The 19,044-nt window shown below is 33.6% G+C and overlaps 1 protein-coding gene across 3 annotated transcripts in view; it reads right to left on the bottom strand.

The window, feature by feature from the left end:
• The window catches only part of LOC140431190 (dehydrogenase/reductase SDR family member 7-like), a 44,965-nt gene extending 32,556 nt beyond the window's left edge, over positions 1-12,409 (bottom strand). For 2 of the 3 annotated variants that reach the window (XR_011949639.1, XM_072519112.1), the window contains exons 1-2: positions 12,184-12,405; positions 4,640-4,789 (exon numbers count right to left, since the gene is read on the bottom strand). Coding sequence is in view for 2 of the 3 variants with exons in the window: in XM_072519112.1 (XP_072375213.1) it covers positions 4,640-4,789; positions 12,184-12,304 (271 nt within the window). In the remaining variant the exon portion in view is untranslated. Of the gene's footprint in view, positions 1-4,639; positions 4,790-12,183 lie in introns of all 3 variants that reach the window. The other variant, XM_072519110.1, reaches the window with a different exon arrangement.
• Between the last annotated feature and the right edge of the window lie 6,635 nt (positions 12,410-19,044).

The raw sequence follows: 19,044 nt of genomic DNA on the forward strand, positions 1-19,044 counted from the left end.
AAATACGGATATAATAAATTATTGTCAGATAAGTTAATATAAATAAAGAAATAAATTAAATCCGTAAGTGTTATAAATATTGAACCTTTTAATAAATTCACAACAGTATTTTGAATTGTGACATTTTTGATGATATAATAATCAACAGGTATATTTACCGTAAACAGCTAAAACGAGAAAAGGCAAATTAAAAAAAAATTGTAGTTGATATTTAAGCTACAAAACTGATACAACACGAAATAAATAATCCAGACAGGTGAAATTTTCTCTTTATAAACGACATAATTCGAAATACTAATTTTGTATAATTGTACGCCAACAACTATCAAGGCACAACTATCATCGTAACTCTTTAGTAGAATAATATTATACCCATTTGTATCATGAAAAGTGACACTATTGCCACCTCGCGTCCAATAGATGAATTTAAAACAATTTCGGTGATTGATGCGTACTATCCGTTGCAAGATAATTCGGATGGAATTCCCCAGATTAAGAGACTGGGCCGATATCAAGCACAAAATGACTGTACTCCCTTAATGCCGTAACGAATAGACACCCTTAGTCTTTCGTTACATTAGGTTCTTTTAAATTCTATCCAAAGTTTAAAGGTACTTTACTAAATGATACAAAGTAGGTGTAGCCAGGTACGTATTTCAATTTTGAGTTGTTAACGATTGGTACATAAAACTTTAAGCATACGTTTCTGTACCTATTTAAATTTAATCAGTTAATTGCATTTGTACTTGGAATTCAGAATTACAAATTTCTATAGAAAATGTCACACCGAGAGTGCAGTACGGCTAATATAGGAATGCACAATTGCCGGATTTCACGCCTTGTGCTTGGCGATACAAACAGGTCCAAGTGGTAGTCACAGAACCGTACCCAGATCGTTATTTATTATAAAATAATATATTGATAAAATAATTGCCTTCAAGTAGCCAAATAAGAGGCATGAATTTGAATAAAAAGACCTTAAGTTTTTAGCGAGAATTTTATTATAAAACTGTATACTTTATTAAACTAACAAATGTATTTTAAATTACATTTCTTGATAGCTATAAATATACCGGGTGGAACCTCCGGTAACTCGATTTCCGCGCACCCAGCCCAATACCCAAGAAAAACTTTTTCTTTTGTAAATATGTGAAAAATTATCAGGAACGGGAATATCGAAAAAGCTTTGCACATTTTTTAATCCCGGCGATATTATTAAAAAAACAAGTTGCGCACTTGAATCACTGCGAAATTTTAACACCTACTATGAAATTTTTTTTTGTGGAAATCTGAAGTGCAGTTTTTGTCCTTGTTAAAACATAATGCAGTCTCGCATTTTTTACACACAACATAAGTTTACCTAGTTCCTTGGCATAGCAATCTGGTAGTTTTCAGCGAAACCTTGTGTTATTTCATATGGGATAATGGTTTTCCTTGCCCACACTTGACCAGATGAGCAGGTATAAGGTTTATAGTGTAAGTTATTTAACATTATATTATATTTATACTTTATTAAACTAACAAATATATTTTAAATTACATTTCTTGATAGCTATAAATATACAGGGTGGAACCTCCGGGAACTCGATTTCCGTGCACCCAGCCCAATATCCGAAAAGCCCATACTCTGATTGGACTGGTAAATGCATTTTATTGGTTATACAGTGTAAAATAATCGAGGTTACTCACAGATATTCAATTAATTATACTAAAGTCGTCCTCTACATCCGAGATGTCGGATTCGCTTTCGCTACTCTCCCCTGTGTTCGCGTGTATTATCAATTGGTCTATGTCATCTTGCAGGTTGTCCGCAGTCCACATCTCAGTTTCCGTTTTCTCAACAACATGACTGACATAATTGCGCCAATTTTGCTCTGTGACGCGTGCGAAACCGTCGTCGATCAACTGGCGTACCTCGTCGTTTTTAAAAGTGGAATTATGGGTACCTACATATCGCTTAACTTGGTTCCACACCATTTCTATAGTATTCAATTCGCAGTGATATGGAGGAAGCCTTAAAATATAAACATTATGTTGTGAAGCATACTCATCAAGATGATACTTATCGTATTGATCTTTAAAAAGCACGGGCTGCTTCTAATAGCTCGGATTTCAAATAACACTCCTCGAAAAAAATGTCTTTTTCCACTAGCCATTCCTTGATTGCAGCTTTATTCCCGGAATAGTTAGGGAATCTCTTTTTACGGGAGTGGTACGATGCATTGTCCATTACAATGACATTCCTGCGACCATTATTTGGTAAATTTGATATTAATGTCTCCTTAAACCACGACTCAAAATATGCGGCATCCATTTCATCGTGATAGTCGCCATCATTTTTCTTTGCCAGACAAACAGTGTGTGCCAGGAAGGAAACCTCCTGAAAAACCTGCATGCAATAAAACATATCGTCGACCTCGTTTAGTAGGTGCTTTTAAGCCAGTACTTAAACCTTTGAGAAAAGCATCACGACTGTTTTGTATCGTAGTATCGCACCATTCGTAATTTAAAGATTGGCCAACATTAACCCACGATCCGTCCAAATATATGATATTGCAATGGTCTTTTCGCAAACGTCGTATAGTTCTCAAATAATTATGGCGCCAATGAATAATATCCTCTCGCTCCACCATGATGCTTCTTCGGCCACGTTTCTTATAAACAAATCCAATATCTTTCAGAAGTCTGTATAAAGTAGAAAGAGACAACGGCTGTATATTCTCATTACCTTGTATGAAGTTATGTATATGCTTTAAGAATGGCGGCAAATTTTTCATGAAAAATTCACAATGAACAATTCTCCGTAGAATACTTCTTACACCCTCGTCATATGTGAATATTCTAGAATTTGATTGACACACTCGTTTTTTACGTTTTTTTTGGCGATTTCAACGTTCCACTCTGTTCTTTTTCTTTTTTGAAATTGTAAATGCTTCTTTCGCTAACACCAGTCATCAACGAAGTACGTCTTACAGCAGCACTTACATTAAGTTGTTCCGTATTTTGTAAAAAACACAACACATTTAACACTACGAGTTTAGCGCAACCGTTAAATAATTCACCGGATTTAAACTTATGGGACTCCATGCTCTCTGTTGAAACTCGGACTAAATTTTGAAGTGTAGTTTCGTTTTCCAAAAGCACTTTCACCCTAAGGATGGGTAGGGGGTGAAATAGGGAAAGCTTGGAGTTTATAAAATACTAATTATGACAAACAAGTTTATGGCCATATTTAGGTGATTATGTTAATGATGGTAATTTGTAGCAGAAGTTTTACAAAACAAATGAAGACCTATTTATAGAAACAACATAACTGTATTTTTAATATTTTACATACAATAGAAAAAATCTAATTTCTATGAAAGAATTGGAAATTTGAATATTATATATAATATCTATAAATAATATCATTTCCAAGTTTCCAAATTCTTTCCTAGAAATTATGTAGGTTTTTTCTATTTTATGTAAAACATTAAAACTACAGTTATTGTATGTTGTTCTCGTAAAGAGGTGTTCAAATGTTATTCTTATGAATATGATTCAATTGTATATCTCATGTTGACGTTTTATATACAAAATTCATAGTTTTCGTTGTCAATAACTCATCAATGCCTTTTTATTCTACTGTATACGTATACATGATATAAAATATTTTACTCGTACTGCCGGCAGATGCATTTTATCCAAGTCGGTCCTGTGAGACAATGAGCAATCAACAGCTGGAGAAAACCGACAACCCTGCTCGTTTATTCTCCATAAGAAAAGCATTGCCGTATCTTACCCGTACTGCACTCTCAGTGTGACATTTTCTATAGGTACGTAAAGCCAGTGTTTATAAGAGATTAGAAAATTTCTTGGAATTTTATTCAGGTAAAAGGATAATGTTTACTTAATATCAAATTATCACTAAATGGGCTTCTGTGAGCAGAAAGTTTATTTGAAAAGAACTTCATTTTTCTTTTGTCGTTCATTTAGAACAGAAGTCAGTGTAATAACTATAAATATGAGTGATATAGAAATGATTAGTGACGATATCCTGTACATTCCTGCCACTTTTTCAGGAATTGAGGAAAATAATAATTCTCCTAAATCATTTTCGACTGTTGTAGATTTAATTAAGACCGAATGTAATAATATTACAGCAGATAATTGGATAAAATGTATAGAGCATGTCAAAAAACTAAAAGAAAAATACTTACAGTTCCAAAACATTATAAATAGAGTAGTTATAGATTTAAACGATAGCGATGATAGTGATACCGATTTAAATGTAGACGATAGTTAAGTTTAAATTTTTTTTTGTTTCACTATATTAAATATATATTTTAATATAAAAGTATTACTTATATGTATTTTTCTTTTACTTTGTGGGATTGCCGTAATTTTGATAAAATGTATCAGTATATAAGTCCGACCCTGTATACAACTATACCTAGAAGATTAAATCCGAAATATCTTGCAACGAACAGTATATCGATATGGACTCCATTAACATCACTAACTCAAATACATATAACCAGTTTTGAGTTGTGTCACTTTTGCAACAAGTGTGCGATATGTAGTATCCTCCTATGCGGTATAGAGGTAGCCACTCTGACTAAAGCGCTGATGAGAAAAAAATGAAAAAAAAATCACTTACCAATGCATTTATTTTTGACTCTTTCGAGCTCGTAGGGTCTTCGTGCTGTCAGCACCAACTTAACTCCATATTTCGCCAAAGCATAAGCTGTGAATTCGCCAATTCCACTCGATGCTCCTGTTATAAACACAACTTGGCCCTTAAGGCGCCCTAAAACGGAAATATACTGAATGCAATAAATTTACTATTGCTTGTAACATTTAAGTTGATATAGAACACTCAAAGGCCCTATTTAAATGAACGAAGTATCAACAAAAAAACTCTTCATAGTATTAAGGACCAAACTTTTTAGGTTGGTCTAGATGTGTATCATTTAAAGCGCTTTTCTCTAGTAGTCCAGTCGTCAGAGATTTGATTTGTAAAACCGAGACCGACAAGCTGAATTTTTCTGAGAATATCAATGTTGGGACCCCAAAAAAGGTGCAAAAAGTTTGCCACTCCTACCTCCGGGCTTCCCCCTAAAACCAGCAGTCGTGGGGGGGACAACGGAGAACATCGATTTAAAAATAGAGAGTTATTGCAAAGTTAACAGTGCCTGCGTTGCACTATTTAAACCGCGCTATTTCGACAGTTTTGACATACGGCTGACACATCACAAATAGAGATATTGATTGAGCTTATGCATACTTTGCGTTATTTACGATATTTATGTTTTCTTTTCATTTGTTCGCAAAATATTGAAAATGGATCATGATGATGATGTAGAGTTCATCATTTTAAATAACATTGTGGGAGAACATGTATTACATCCACAAAATCAAGAATTTACTTTAGAAAACATGTTGTAAGCAGATGTAAAAATAAATTTTAGGTTTAGCAGACAAGATATTCCTACATTTGCAAGAGCTTTACGCCTACCAGATTTTATTCGTACCAATACTAGAAACTCTGTTAGTGGTAAATGTAAATGCATTTGCATTCTACATTACTGGAGTGATGAGAAGGCTCGCATATCTCAGCAGGCTTAAAGATCTTCAGCTTTTATTCAATTTTTCACCTCAATCATTATCTCAAATTATTAATTATATTGTTGCATTATACTACTAAAATGATTACTAATAAACTTGGTTTAGATGAAAGACAAATAACATACATAACCTGAGAAAGAAAATAGCGCAACGAATTCCGCACAGCGTAACGGCTCCCGTAATAACGGCAGGCCGTATTTTCAATAACGCAGCCTAAGCCAAATATCACATCTGCTCATGCTCTACTGTCAAAATAACGCGTGCTATAATACAGCAAGTGCAAAATTGACTCTGCAATATCTCTCTAATAATCTGTATGCCGTTTTAATGTTTTGAAAATTGTTTATTAACACTCCAATCGACGACGTCTAAATAATAACAAGACCGCACGACGGTGGTCTATTGGGACCACAAATAAGGCTATATTTTTATTTTCTTTTAATTAGTATTTTTGAAACACAATATTTTATTTGTATTTATAAGGTATTTTCTTTCATCTGATGGATATACACTTCTCCAAGAAATTAACGTACCACTTTGAAATATTAAAATATTTTATTAGCGTTAATAAAAATTTCCATTGTAATGTTATATTTTGCAAGCCCCTTGTATATGCTATTCGTACACTCTATATTTATTGACTGTGTTTTATCGCTATAGTTTTTTTTGCAACAAAACAAAAAGAAGCAAAAAATGTACTAATTCTATAAACGTACTAATTTCCAAGTGTTCACGAATTTTATTCGGCTACTGTTTAATTGTTGATTATTGTTAATTGTGTTAATTATGGAGCGTCAATCACGTAATTTAACCCGAGATGAATGTGCCCAAGTAGTGATACGGTCGCAAGAAGGTTGGTCGTCGGTTTAATGTGTCCCACACATCTGTCTCACGGGTCTTAGAAAGATTCCTCGAAACAGGGGATCATACTGGCAGACCAGGGCAAGGACGAAACCGGTTAACTACCCCTATTCAAGATCGATTTTTGAGAATTTCTGCTCTTCGACAACGTTTTGTAACACATCGAAGTCTGCAAATTCAGCTTCCAGACGTACATGCTATACAAATTAGTACTGAAACTTGTCGCCAGCGACTTAGGGAATACAACTTAACACCTAGGGTTGCCGCCCGAGGTCCTCTATTAACTGCAGAGCATCGAAGGGGGAGACTACATTTTGCCAGAGAACACGTTAATTGGTTAGAGGCTGACTGGGAACGAGTGCTATTTACTGATGAATCCCGATTTTGTTTGTACAATAACGACAGACGTGTTCGTGTGTTGCGACGACCCAACGAACGATATGCTGAGTGTAACTTCTCACACCACATTTTTTGGTGGAGGATCCGTTATGGTGTGGGGTGGTATTTCTTTGACCGCACGTACGGACCTAGTGGTCATACAAAATGGAACTGTTACAGCTGAAAGGTACATATTGGAGATCCTGGAGCAACATGTAGTACCATTCGCTCCTTATATCGGTGAAAATTTCTTACTAATGCAAGATAATGCCAGACCTCACGCTGCACAGATCGTCAGAAATTATTTAGAAGAGGTAGAAATTAACACCGTGGAATGGCCAGCACATAGTCCGGATTTAAATTAGATTGAAAATTTCTAGGATATCCTTGGTAGGCGATTAAGAGCGACACCGATTGACACTGAACAAGTTCCTCAATGTTGGCCCAAAGTTTTCGCAAAGACTTAACGAAAGTAGAAGCAGGAATTTTTGGAAGGCGGAAGGTAACATGTAAATTACGTCCTTTAAGTTAATTTTTTTGATGATATCAATAAGATTGAGATCTTCACTTTCTGCGCATTGTAAAATTTCGGATAGTAATTTACGTCTGTATCGTCTTTTCAAGCTTTCAATCACCCCTTGATCCATCGGTTGCACCCATCTTGTCACATTAGGAAGAAGAAAGATAATTTTTATGTCATCTCTCTCACATGTTAAGTTTCCAGGATGACTTGTAGCATTATCCAGAAGTAGCACTGCTTTAGTGAGAAGATTTACGCTCTTAAGATGGCGCGTTACTCTCGGAACAGATTCACGCTCAAACCATTCTTTGAATAGATCAGCGCTCATACATGATGATTTTTGTGATCTGTAGAATACGGAGAGGGACGATGGATGTAAATTTTTAAATGCACGCGGTTTAGCGGACTTACCAACAACGAAAAGAGGAATTTTGTGTGTTCCTGCTACATTTAAACAACAACTATAATGCGCTCTTTATTCTTTTTAAATCCAGAAGCCAATTTTTCATAACTTCCCAAAAATGTTTTTTCTGGAAGCATTTTAAAATTGAGACTCGTCTCATCCATGTTATATACTTGTTCGGGTTTTAATTTTTCCATTTTTAGAATTTTTATAAACTTATATTGTAAAATCAGTTGCAACTGAAGCGTCCGCGGACATTGTTTCTCCACTTACGTGTGCATACTTAACTCCGTGACGTGCCTTTCAGGGAGTCAGCCAACCTTCACTTGCAATAAATTTGCCTCCGTCTATAATTTTGCTGTGTATACATAAAGTATTCTCCCTTAGAATCGTGCAGCTAATAGGTGTGCCCCTTCGCCGTTCTTGAAGGAACCACAACTCACAACAATTTTTTTTACCCATTCACCTTTGTCGATACGTTTAAGCACACTTAGACGTTTTTCCTTCGTCACAACCACACGTTTACGCTTCTCACTCATTTTCGCACAAGACGAATTCAATCCTCCTCGAAAGCAAAACAGAACTGACAACCGGGGGCCAGAGACGATCATCAAGCGGCGATTGATCGTCTCGTACGCAAAACAATAGGAAGGGGGAGTGGCCGGTTAATACAACAGCCGGTTAATGGGGGACCGGTTAAAAGGGAGTCTACTGTAAATGCGTTTTTTGTATGTCATTTTATGGGACCTACTATTTTGTTTGTTATATCCGGTACGTGATTGTACGTTATAGCCGGTGTCGTTCTAAACGATTTTGACTGTACTAAATACTTTGATACCATGTTTTTTAGGTTTTTTTGGAATGTACATGCGGAAGCAAAAAGCCTTTGTACACCTTCCACGAAAAGCAAAAAGCATACATAGTCAGCAACGGTATAACAAGATTGACTGTTTTTTATATATGTTTCAAAAATTTCTATTATCGGAGCTAGTTTATCGATTTTGAGTCTTTCATCTCTGGTTTGTTTATTATCAAAACGTATTACTTTTAACAAAAATCTAAATCGTCTTTGTGCCGTGGTCGCTACAAATATTTCTGATCCCATGCCATCGTCTGCCCAAAATTCTTCTAATTTTTTTTTGAGAGCCGTGATCCAAACCTGTTAAATATAAGAAACCAATAAAAGCTCTCATTTCCGGAACAGCTGTAAGTTTGACGTCGTTTTGATTTTTGTATCTTGAAGATATCTCTCTAATATAAATATTGGTGTATTCTACTATAAGTTCAATAATATTTTGCATTAAAAGATCCCAGGATTCAATGGGACTTATTGCATTTTTTGCTTCTATAATAGTTTCCGGGATATCCTCTTGCTCAGATTCTGTGTCATGATCGCTAAACTCTTCTCTATCATCGTCGGCAATAGAACTATAGGAATCATTTTCTACATCAGAAGTTACTCCTTCATATAGAGCAGTTAGACGTTGAATTTTTCTTTTATAAGGATCGACCACTAAAATAATTGTCCAAATAAATAAATGTCAAAAATTAGTAAAAGACCTAATAACCTTAAAAACCTATCTAACTATCTTCCAGGCAGAAATACATGCTATAGACATAAGTGCCCAAGAATGTCTTAACCGAGACACCCGTAGGGCAAAAGTCTTTATTTTATCATACAGCCAAGCCGCCTTAAAGGCTCTAAAGTCATTTACATGTGAGTCAAAGTTGGTTTGGGACTGTAAACAATCTCTCAAGAAGCTGCGGAACGCAACAATGTAACTGTGATGTGGGTGCCAGGTCACAAGGGAATTGCAGGAAATGAGGAAGCTGACAGCCTCGCAAAAGAAGGAGCTAATACCCCATTCCAGGGTCCGGAACCCTTTTGTGGACTATCGAAAAGCCACATCAGAGAGGAACTCCGTACCTGGGAACTCAATAAACTAAGATCATATTGGTCTAACACACCAGGACAAAGGCAAGCAAAAAGGCTCATAAAAGTGTCGCCTACTGCAACAAACCGCCTTCTCGAAATGAGTAAAAAAGATATCAAAATGGTCACTGGCCTTCTCACTGGTCACTGCCCTCTGAGATATCATCTCAAGGAGATGGGCAAATCAGATAGTGAGAACTGTCGTTTCTGTCACAATGAAAAAGAAACGGCAGAACATATACTATGCAACTGCGTAGCACTGTTCTGCAAAAGACTAAAATTCCTAGAAGAGGTCAGTCTGGCGTCCTCTGACATAGGAAACAAGTCACCTAGAAAGCTAATCAACTTCATCAGAAGTATTGGCATTCTAGAGTTTAACTAGATTAAGGTATGCACAAAAGATCTCTATAGGTCGAAGTGCGGTGAGGCCGCATGGCCTTAACGACCTCACATAATCTAATCTAATCTAACCTTAAAAACCGGATAATTATGCAAATTGATGAATAAAACAATTAACAAACGAACTCATGTCATTGAAAATGCTTTCACGAAGACGGCATTGGTTAGAAATTTATAGCTGAACTTATAATTTCTAAAAAGTACCTACTTGAAGAATCGAAAAGAAGCAGTTTTAAATGTTTTCGATGGTTTGTAATGTAAAAGTTCAGCGTTTTTTAAGCATATTTCAAATCCTCAAAGTTTTTGCCAAAACTCAAAATCGAAATTTTATGCTACAGGTTTTGAAGATTGGTCTCTAACTATGAAAATTCCAGAGCGACCGGTCCACGTCAGTGATCAATTTTATTGATCTCATGAGAATCGTAAAAATTGCAAAAATCACGCAACGTTTATTTATTTAACAGTTTTATAGAAACTGACTTCATTTGAGATAAAAAGCAATAATTGCGTATGAAAACTGCACTCTTATTTGATATAATTTTGATTTTTGTTAATAGGTCACTCTGATCAAAAGATATCGAGTTTTTACCGTCGAGTTGATATAAATTTTATTTAAAAAATTGATTTCGCGCGCGTAACTAACATTTAAAATCCCCGGTCGCTTTAAGCGTTGTATCTGAGAGAACGGTTTAGTCTTCAGAAAAAGTGTTAATAAATATTTTTGTTTAAAATCATCTCAGCTACATTTGAAACATTTTTTCTACGGCGTAAAGATTCTTAGTAAATCGATGTTTTCCGTTTCTCGACCCCCTACGAGAGGGTTGTATGGAGAATCCCATGGATATGAGTGGCATTTTTTTCATTTTTTTTTGGGTCTCATAATTGACATCCTCAGCAAAATTCAGCTAGTTCGTATGATTTTTAGAAGTTTAGTGGCATTTTCGTCTCTTGACCACTGGACTATGATATGGGATTGCATTTATTTAAAGAAACAGAATGAACATTGCACCAAAAACGAACTTAAATCACTTAAATAAATCTTAGCAAACATTTTGATTTCTATTCATTATAGACTGACGTGTTTTTGATAAGAAATCTTTTTTATTTTTAATGGGTTTCCCAGAAAGGTTAAATGTGGCGACCATTATATCATTAACAATTAATCCGTGATAATAAAATTAAAAACATTGTAGTAGAATGTATCGATTAAAAATTGTATTGATAAGAAAGAAAAGACAATTCGAAAACACTTATATCTAAAAGCCAATCGACTGATAAAACTAAAACTGGTAAACAAATTTGTATAAACACGATTCGAGTTTTATTAATCATTACTGATAACACCGCTATGCTGAAAAAAATTATCTTTTGGATTAAATTAATAACATTTATCTGCTGCAAAAAGATATCCTTTTAAGTACTTTTGCCACGTCTATCATTACATACCACGTTTCCTTTTCCTGATCCTACTGTGATGGCCTTTATCTAAACCAATAATATTTATATTATTGGTTTTATCGTCGATAAAACGTCAGAAAATTGAAGTGCTGTGGACGTCATTTTTTAGTCAAATAATATAAAGACAAATCCGACCTAAAAAGACGTATGACTGATTTCAAAACTTCATCATTCTGGGTACTTACACCGTATATAAATTATCGGAAAATATGCACAAGGTAGTGACTTTAATATCTGCGACATCTAACAAACATTTCAGAATAATAATAAACAAAAATAAAATAAAAAGAGTTCCAATCAATATAAAAATAGGTAATTTAGATATGAATGTATATATTTTAAATAATATACACTAAAATTAGAAATCAGTCACTCATTAAAACTGCTTAAAGATTCGTCGACACAGTTACCTACTTTTCGGAATCGTTCCCATTAAAAACGCCACTGGAATAAATGCAACAGTATCCTAAGGCCAGCACCAATATTTTTGAAACATCATTTTTATTATTATTTGCACAAATTAGTTACAGTTGAGTGAATTTGTAAGTACGTATCTATCTAGTTTTTTAATGAATTACGTTACTATTTTTAGACGTCTTTGATTTTTTACATAAATTTACTTACTTGGTGATTTTCCAAACTTATCCAAGAAGAATAATTGCACATCACAATCACTAACACATAATAAAATTGTATAAAGTCCTAGATATATTAAATATCCGGCTCCCAATAGAGTAAAAAACATATTTTATTATGAGAACATTCACTTAACTGTCTTGATAAAAGTGTAAATACTGTTTAGTACAACAGATGACCGAAAAAATAAACAGAAAAGTTAGGTTAGCAAGGCGATGGCGGTTCATAGTTCATATACGGATCAATTAGAGGGGCAACAGGTTATATAAAAAACGTTACAATATACAGGTATGTATATTGATATGTATATTAATAATATATATATATATATTTTCTCCCAGCGTATGAAGTGAGCCACATATCAAAAGAAACTGCGGTTGAAGTGAGGTCCTGTACAAAGTGAGGTCCAGTATATGGACCTCACTTAGTCAATCAATGTAAGACTTTTTCGTAGGCATGTACTGATAGCAAAAACTGTTTTTTTACAAAAAAAAGTGGGACCTCATTTTGTATGGTCCACATCAATTTTTAGTTCAGAGATTTTCCGCATAGAGGCGCTGACTTTGGCGTATATTTTCTAACCATGTATATTATATGCCCTGTTGAATAACTTACGATACACATAGTGAGGACCATACAACTGGCAACATCTGTTCAACCCATTTTAAAACAGTGGATCGTCGCATAAATTCAAATAGTACAAAAATGTATAATACTTTAATCCTTTTTGAGAGCGTAGGCGCAAAATTTCGGTCGAATTCTTTTTAACCGCATTTATTTTTTTCGAATCGTGAGAAAACTAATAGATATTTTTAAAAAATTTAAACGCAGAATAAAAGACTACATTAGTGCCGAGGTCAAAAAGTCCCTTATAATAAACAAGAAGTTTCTTTTGAATGATATATTTAAAATAAAAAATCAGAATAAAATTTTTTCACCTCTGTAACTTATTAAAATAAATATTATAGAAGTTCTCAGGGACTTTCGATCATAGATAATACAGTAATATTTCATTCTGCGTTTAAATTTTTCAAAAATACTTAATAGTTTCCTCAGGATTCGAAAAAAATGAACTCATTTAAAAACATTTCGAGCGAAATTTTGCGCCTGTGTTCTCAGAAAGGCTTAAAATAATATAAATTTTTGTAATCAGTATTTCAAAAGCTTTTAAATAAGGTGTCGCATGATGTACTTTCCTATTTAGAAAATCAAAGCTATGCCTGTCACCTGAAAAGGTATCGCGTAAAGTTCGAAACATTGACGCTATAATATACTATGATTATTTTAAAAATCGACCTGTCCGAGCGTTTTTCTTATGTTCTAAAAATAAATAAGTAATATACAGCATAGTGTTACCAAATAAATACACGTTTTTTGGTTTGATAATTTTGTCCCTGAGGGCCAAAAGTAATTCTATATTTTTAGACATATCTTCTGTAAATAATACAGGAACTCCCAATCCTCGTTTTCCCTTTATCACTATTCGCTTGAAAGCTTTCATGAGAAATTTCTCACTCTCCCTGATACAACTATCAAATTATGTAGAGGTTTGATTGTTGATATTAGTTGTGTAGCAATGTACGGTCATTCTTTGTAGTTCACCTACTCTTCGTCTGTTCAGTAATATAAGTTGTACATAACAAATTTCCTGAAGTATTCTAAATGGTTTTTCGTTACTTTGATCCTGTTTTAATATGTTTCGGAATTTTTCTCCTTCAATATTCAGATATGATTTTAATAATGTCAGATCTTCAGCTAGAGGAATAAGCGATGGTTTGTTCCATTTTTTTGCTGTAGATCTTCATTTGCAAGAGTAGAGCTCTCATACTGCCATTCTCTTGAAATTAGTTCTTTCAAAACTTTTAATTTTTTCATATTTTCACTTTCTGTGCTACAACTTTTAAGTTGTATACTATAAGATACATCAACGCATTCTTTTAATTGTGTGCCCATGTTAGCAGCTAGTGATGACGCTCCATAACTTTCATTATCAGTATCACATTTAGATATTATTTTGGTACATTTTACTACAGTATCAAAGTTAATTGGATCTAGTGCACCAAGCAAATTTTTTCATTTATTTTCTTCTTTATTTCGGTTAGAAGATATGCCAGTTGTCTCATTTTTCTTGATGAAACTAGTAGGAACTGTTTATCTCGGTGACTTTTCAAATAACGTTCTGTAACAACACAAATTAAATTGTGAAAGATATCATATCTGATCTCATTTTTGGAAATACTTCTTTCCTCAAAATATCACTATTGGAATATGTCGAAAATAAAGATTGTCCTTCTGTTTGAGCATTAATTCTTTCTGTGGTGTCTGTTGTATTATGAGGGCATTTCTTAACACGTTTATAAAGAAATTTTTTTTTATAGAAACCTTTACAAAATTTGCAAGGTAAATAGGATGATATTCTAGCTGGTACTAGTTCTCCCAATAAAGGTTTTCGCACAGGGACAACACGATCATTGGTACAACTTTTTAGAAAATTTCCCTTGCTTCTGAGTTTATTAAAAAGTATTTTTCTTTTTTTACTACCAACTGAACATGACAAAATTTCTTGAACTTCAATCTCGGCTTCATGATGTCTGGTAATATGTCGAGAAAATTTAAGAACTTCTGTATCGCAAAAAAATCAACAGTCTTTTTTATTACATACTCTTTTTTCTTTTGATCTTATTACCTAAAAAAATGGTAAACAGAAAATGTTTTTGATAAATAATAAACATTAAGCATTTTAGAAACTTGTAAAATATTTATGCAAAAAGTTAATTGTATTGTACAGGGTGAGTCAAATTAGATGCAAAGTATGTGGATCTCGTAAACGGTAAAACATAGGAAGAAGGTTAAACTAGGCCAAAGTTGTGTAATCAAAAGCACACTAATTTGACACTACAAAATCAAGGATATCTTAAGCCGTTTTGAAAAAATTCGCAAAAACCAAAATTTTGCAATTCGGTTTTTATTTATTTTTGGAGTTATTAACAGACTAGGAACAAAATTAATAACACTTTTTCATTTTCGTTTCTAATGCTCTATTAAACTGTTATAAAAAATTTTATATCCCACGTTTCGTCTTTTTGGAACCATCATCAACTTCATTTTTTCCAATAGTACTAAATTCAGTTTTCTGCAGATTTGATATTATCTTTTTATTAGAAATTCAACGATAAATAAAACTTTATTGCTAGACAACGTTTCGACGCCATAACACTTTATGGCTATAAGGACTTTATAGTAGACCTTATTTAGTGAAAAAAAGTTTATATAAATATAGGTTGTATAATGCTTTTTTTCTGAGATACAAGGTCATAAAGTATAAATATTTTTTTAGTTTTTTGCAAATATCTCAAAAATGATATCTACAATTGACCAATTTTACAACTATTAAAACGGCATCCAAACTTATCTAAAATACAAATAAACTCATCTTATTATCAATCAATGGCGGGCATTGGGGTTACTAGTTGCACAATTTTAAATAGAACTTCTACGCCACTGCATATTTGGCAACATTTCTAAATTTTATTAAATTCTCAATCAATTTTACATAAAAAATGCATGTTGTGAAAATGTCGTATCTCTTTTAGTTTTTGAGAAAAACAGCAGTTGCAGATACTTTTTTAAATGTAAAAATTTATCTTTTTTAATATTTGCTGTTGGTAAAAGTTAATAGTAAAAATAATATTAAAAATATTAAATTTTGTACAAAATGTTATTATTCATCAATAAGAATATTATGATTTTTACTAATAATTTCTATCAACAGCCAATATTAAAAACGATAAATTTTAGCATTTAAAAAAAAACACTGCAAAGAATGATTAACTGTTTTTCTCAAAAACTAAAAAGATACGACTTTAATACGATTTACGATTTTAATAACAGGAACTTTTTATGTAAAATTGATCGAGCATTTAAAAAAAATATAGAAATGTTGCCAAATATGCAGTGGCCTAGGAGTTCTATTACATAAATAAAAAGCAGACAACCCCTATTCCCTATTTAAAAATAAGAGGTGGGGGAAGTGGAACGGTGTGGTTTGAAAAATGACAGATGTATTTACCGTAAGAATGTGTCCGCCTTAGATCAAAAATGGACATGTTTCGTTATTTCCTTAAAATATAAATACTGCCAAATATCGCATAATAATGCAATATAAATTTCGAATTCCTGAACTATCACTGCATCCTCCATTTTAATTATTATTTTTCTCAACTAATGCCATTTTCAAAATTCTTGATTTCCTATCCATCTTTAATGTAAATTATTGAAAAATATAAAACTATTTCTTTGCGCTAGTCTCCGACAAGTCTACCGTGATTTAATGCTTAGGTACTAAAATGTTATAAAATTAACAAACAGTACGAGCAAGAACACAGCGAAATCCTTCTTATAACTACAAGTGACTGAAACATCAAAACAATAATTCTTACTGTGTTATACAGAAAAAGGCGGTGGAAACCACTAATCTCATATTTATCGACAACACTGTATGGTCCTCACTTGATGAGCTGTAAGGAAATATACACGTAAAGTTGTCCTCATTTTGTGTGCATAACTAAAAAATATATACAGTCTCACTTTAACAGCTGCGTATAATGGCCTCACTTGGGTGGCAATATACTTGAACAGTATGGGACACATACACGTAATTTTTTTTGTGTATATTGGTCATTTTTTAATTGCTATTTACTTGTCAAGGTCACTATGAAGAGTTGAAACGATTATGTCTACGTTTTCTGCCGGTCCTCACTAAGTGCGTGTATTGTCAGGACCTCACTTTGATATCTGTGCATAATTATATATATATATATATATATATATATATATATATATATATATTAAATATATATAATTGTAAGACAATAAGGAAAATTATTAAGGAAGACATAAGAAAATGAAAGCTGGTAGAAAATGTAATCGAAAACAGAAAAAACTATAAGAAAATAATAAAAGCATTAATCATTGGAAAGAAGCAAATCGTTGCTCTAACAAACGAAAACATCAGAATTACAGACAGAAATGAAATAATACAACTCGTGACTAAATTCTACAGCGAACTATACAAAGCCCCTGAAACACTTAAAGAAGCAATCTGCTTAAATACGCTGGCAAAAAAAGGCTGGAAAATCTTAGCAGGCATATTTACGAACTGCTTAAGATCAAGATGCATACCAGATCACTGGAATACGGCAAGAACATAATTCTCATTCATAAGAAAGGTAGCAAAGAGGATATCAAAAATTACAGACCTATAAGTCTACTACCAATCATATACAAGATCTTCACAAAGATCATCAACAACAGGTTAACAAATGCATTAGATGCCGCGCAGCCAAGAGAGCAAGCAAGTTTCAGAAGTGGATTCAGTACCCTGGATCATATCCATAAGCTTCGGGAACTAATGAATAGAGCTAAAGAATATGAAAACGTGATCATTATCCTTCATAAATTTCGAGAAGGCTTTCTATTCTATATATCCCAAGGCAGTAATGGAAGCTTTGACCGACCAAGGCTTTGACAAATAGTACATAGAGACTTTAGCAAATATATACAGTCAAGCAAAAGCTAAGGTTAAAAATTTATGAAAACGCTCCACAATTTCTCACTAGCACAGGTGTTCGACAAGGAGACGCGATATCACCAAAGCCAAAGCTCTTTACTGCAACTCTAGAAAATATATTCAGCAAAATGAACTGGCAGAACAAAGGCCTATCCATTGATGAAGAATACCTGAGCAAGATTTGCAGACGACATCGTTCTGGTTGCTAATAATCAATGGTGTCACTGACAAAATCGACAAAATTCTTAAATGAAAAGGAATAAAGACAATTTTTACCCCCCAACAAAATCTTTCATCTCTTGTCCGATCAATAACAGATAACATTCCAAATGAACAACACGGAGTTTATGAAATTCCTTGTGCAGACTTCCCCCGATCCTATATAGGACAAAGAAATCGTAAAATCCAAAATAGGATTTATGAACATTCCATTCCTATTCGCAATCCCGACTCAGCTCTAGGTCAACACCATCTTCATACAGGTCACAAAATTGATTTTCAAAACTCAAGAACCATAGCCCCCACCCGCTTCTATAAACCAAGAATTTATTCGAGAAGTCATAGAAATTGAAAAACGGCAAATTGTCTCAATAAAAGATATGACGGCATACGGTTATCTTCGACATGAAGACCTCTCATAAAGAAAGTATCGTCCGCTCCACCCGCCAATCAAAATTCTACTATCAGATGTGTTCGTACCAACTCCCGCGCCAGTCCCCACGTTAACCAATACGCCAACCTCCACCCAAACCACGTCACCATCGACGGTATATATGAACCGTCCTCTATTACCAATACCACTAATGCATTGGTTAGTGATTAATGTGGTAGTGTCTGGGGGCTCGAGAGACTGAGACCTCGGGAACCCTGAAGAAGACTTCGGAGAAGATGTCGAAAGCTCGGCGTTTGAAAATCAACGCGGTTCAATCCGGAAGACTAGTGAGTTTAATGTTAATTTTCATTATGGTATTCTTTAGGCTTAATATATATATATATATATATATATATAAGAGTAAGAAAAAAGAAAAAAACATTTATATATATATATATATATATATATATATATATATATATATATATATGTACCTCGGAGGTAAAGGACACTATGTCCATTTTTATCGAAATTTAGATTATTGCACTTTTGAATATAACTTTTCTGGCTCTACACATAGGTAAACCGTACTATGTCCAGAGACAATTTTACGGCAAGTTACCGACTTTTTAATAAACACCAAGTCCACTTCCAGTCAGAGGTAAACAACACCATGTGGACTTGGTGT

Source organism: Diabrotica undecimpunctata, unplaced genomic scaffold (assembly GCF_040954645.1).
Source record: "Diabrotica undecimpunctata isolate CICGRU unplaced genomic scaffold, icDiaUnde3 ctg00000593.1, whole genome shotgun sequence".
Taxonomy (NCBI): Eukaryota; Metazoa; Arthropoda; class Insecta; order Coleoptera; family Chrysomelidae; genus Diabrotica; species Diabrotica undecimpunctata.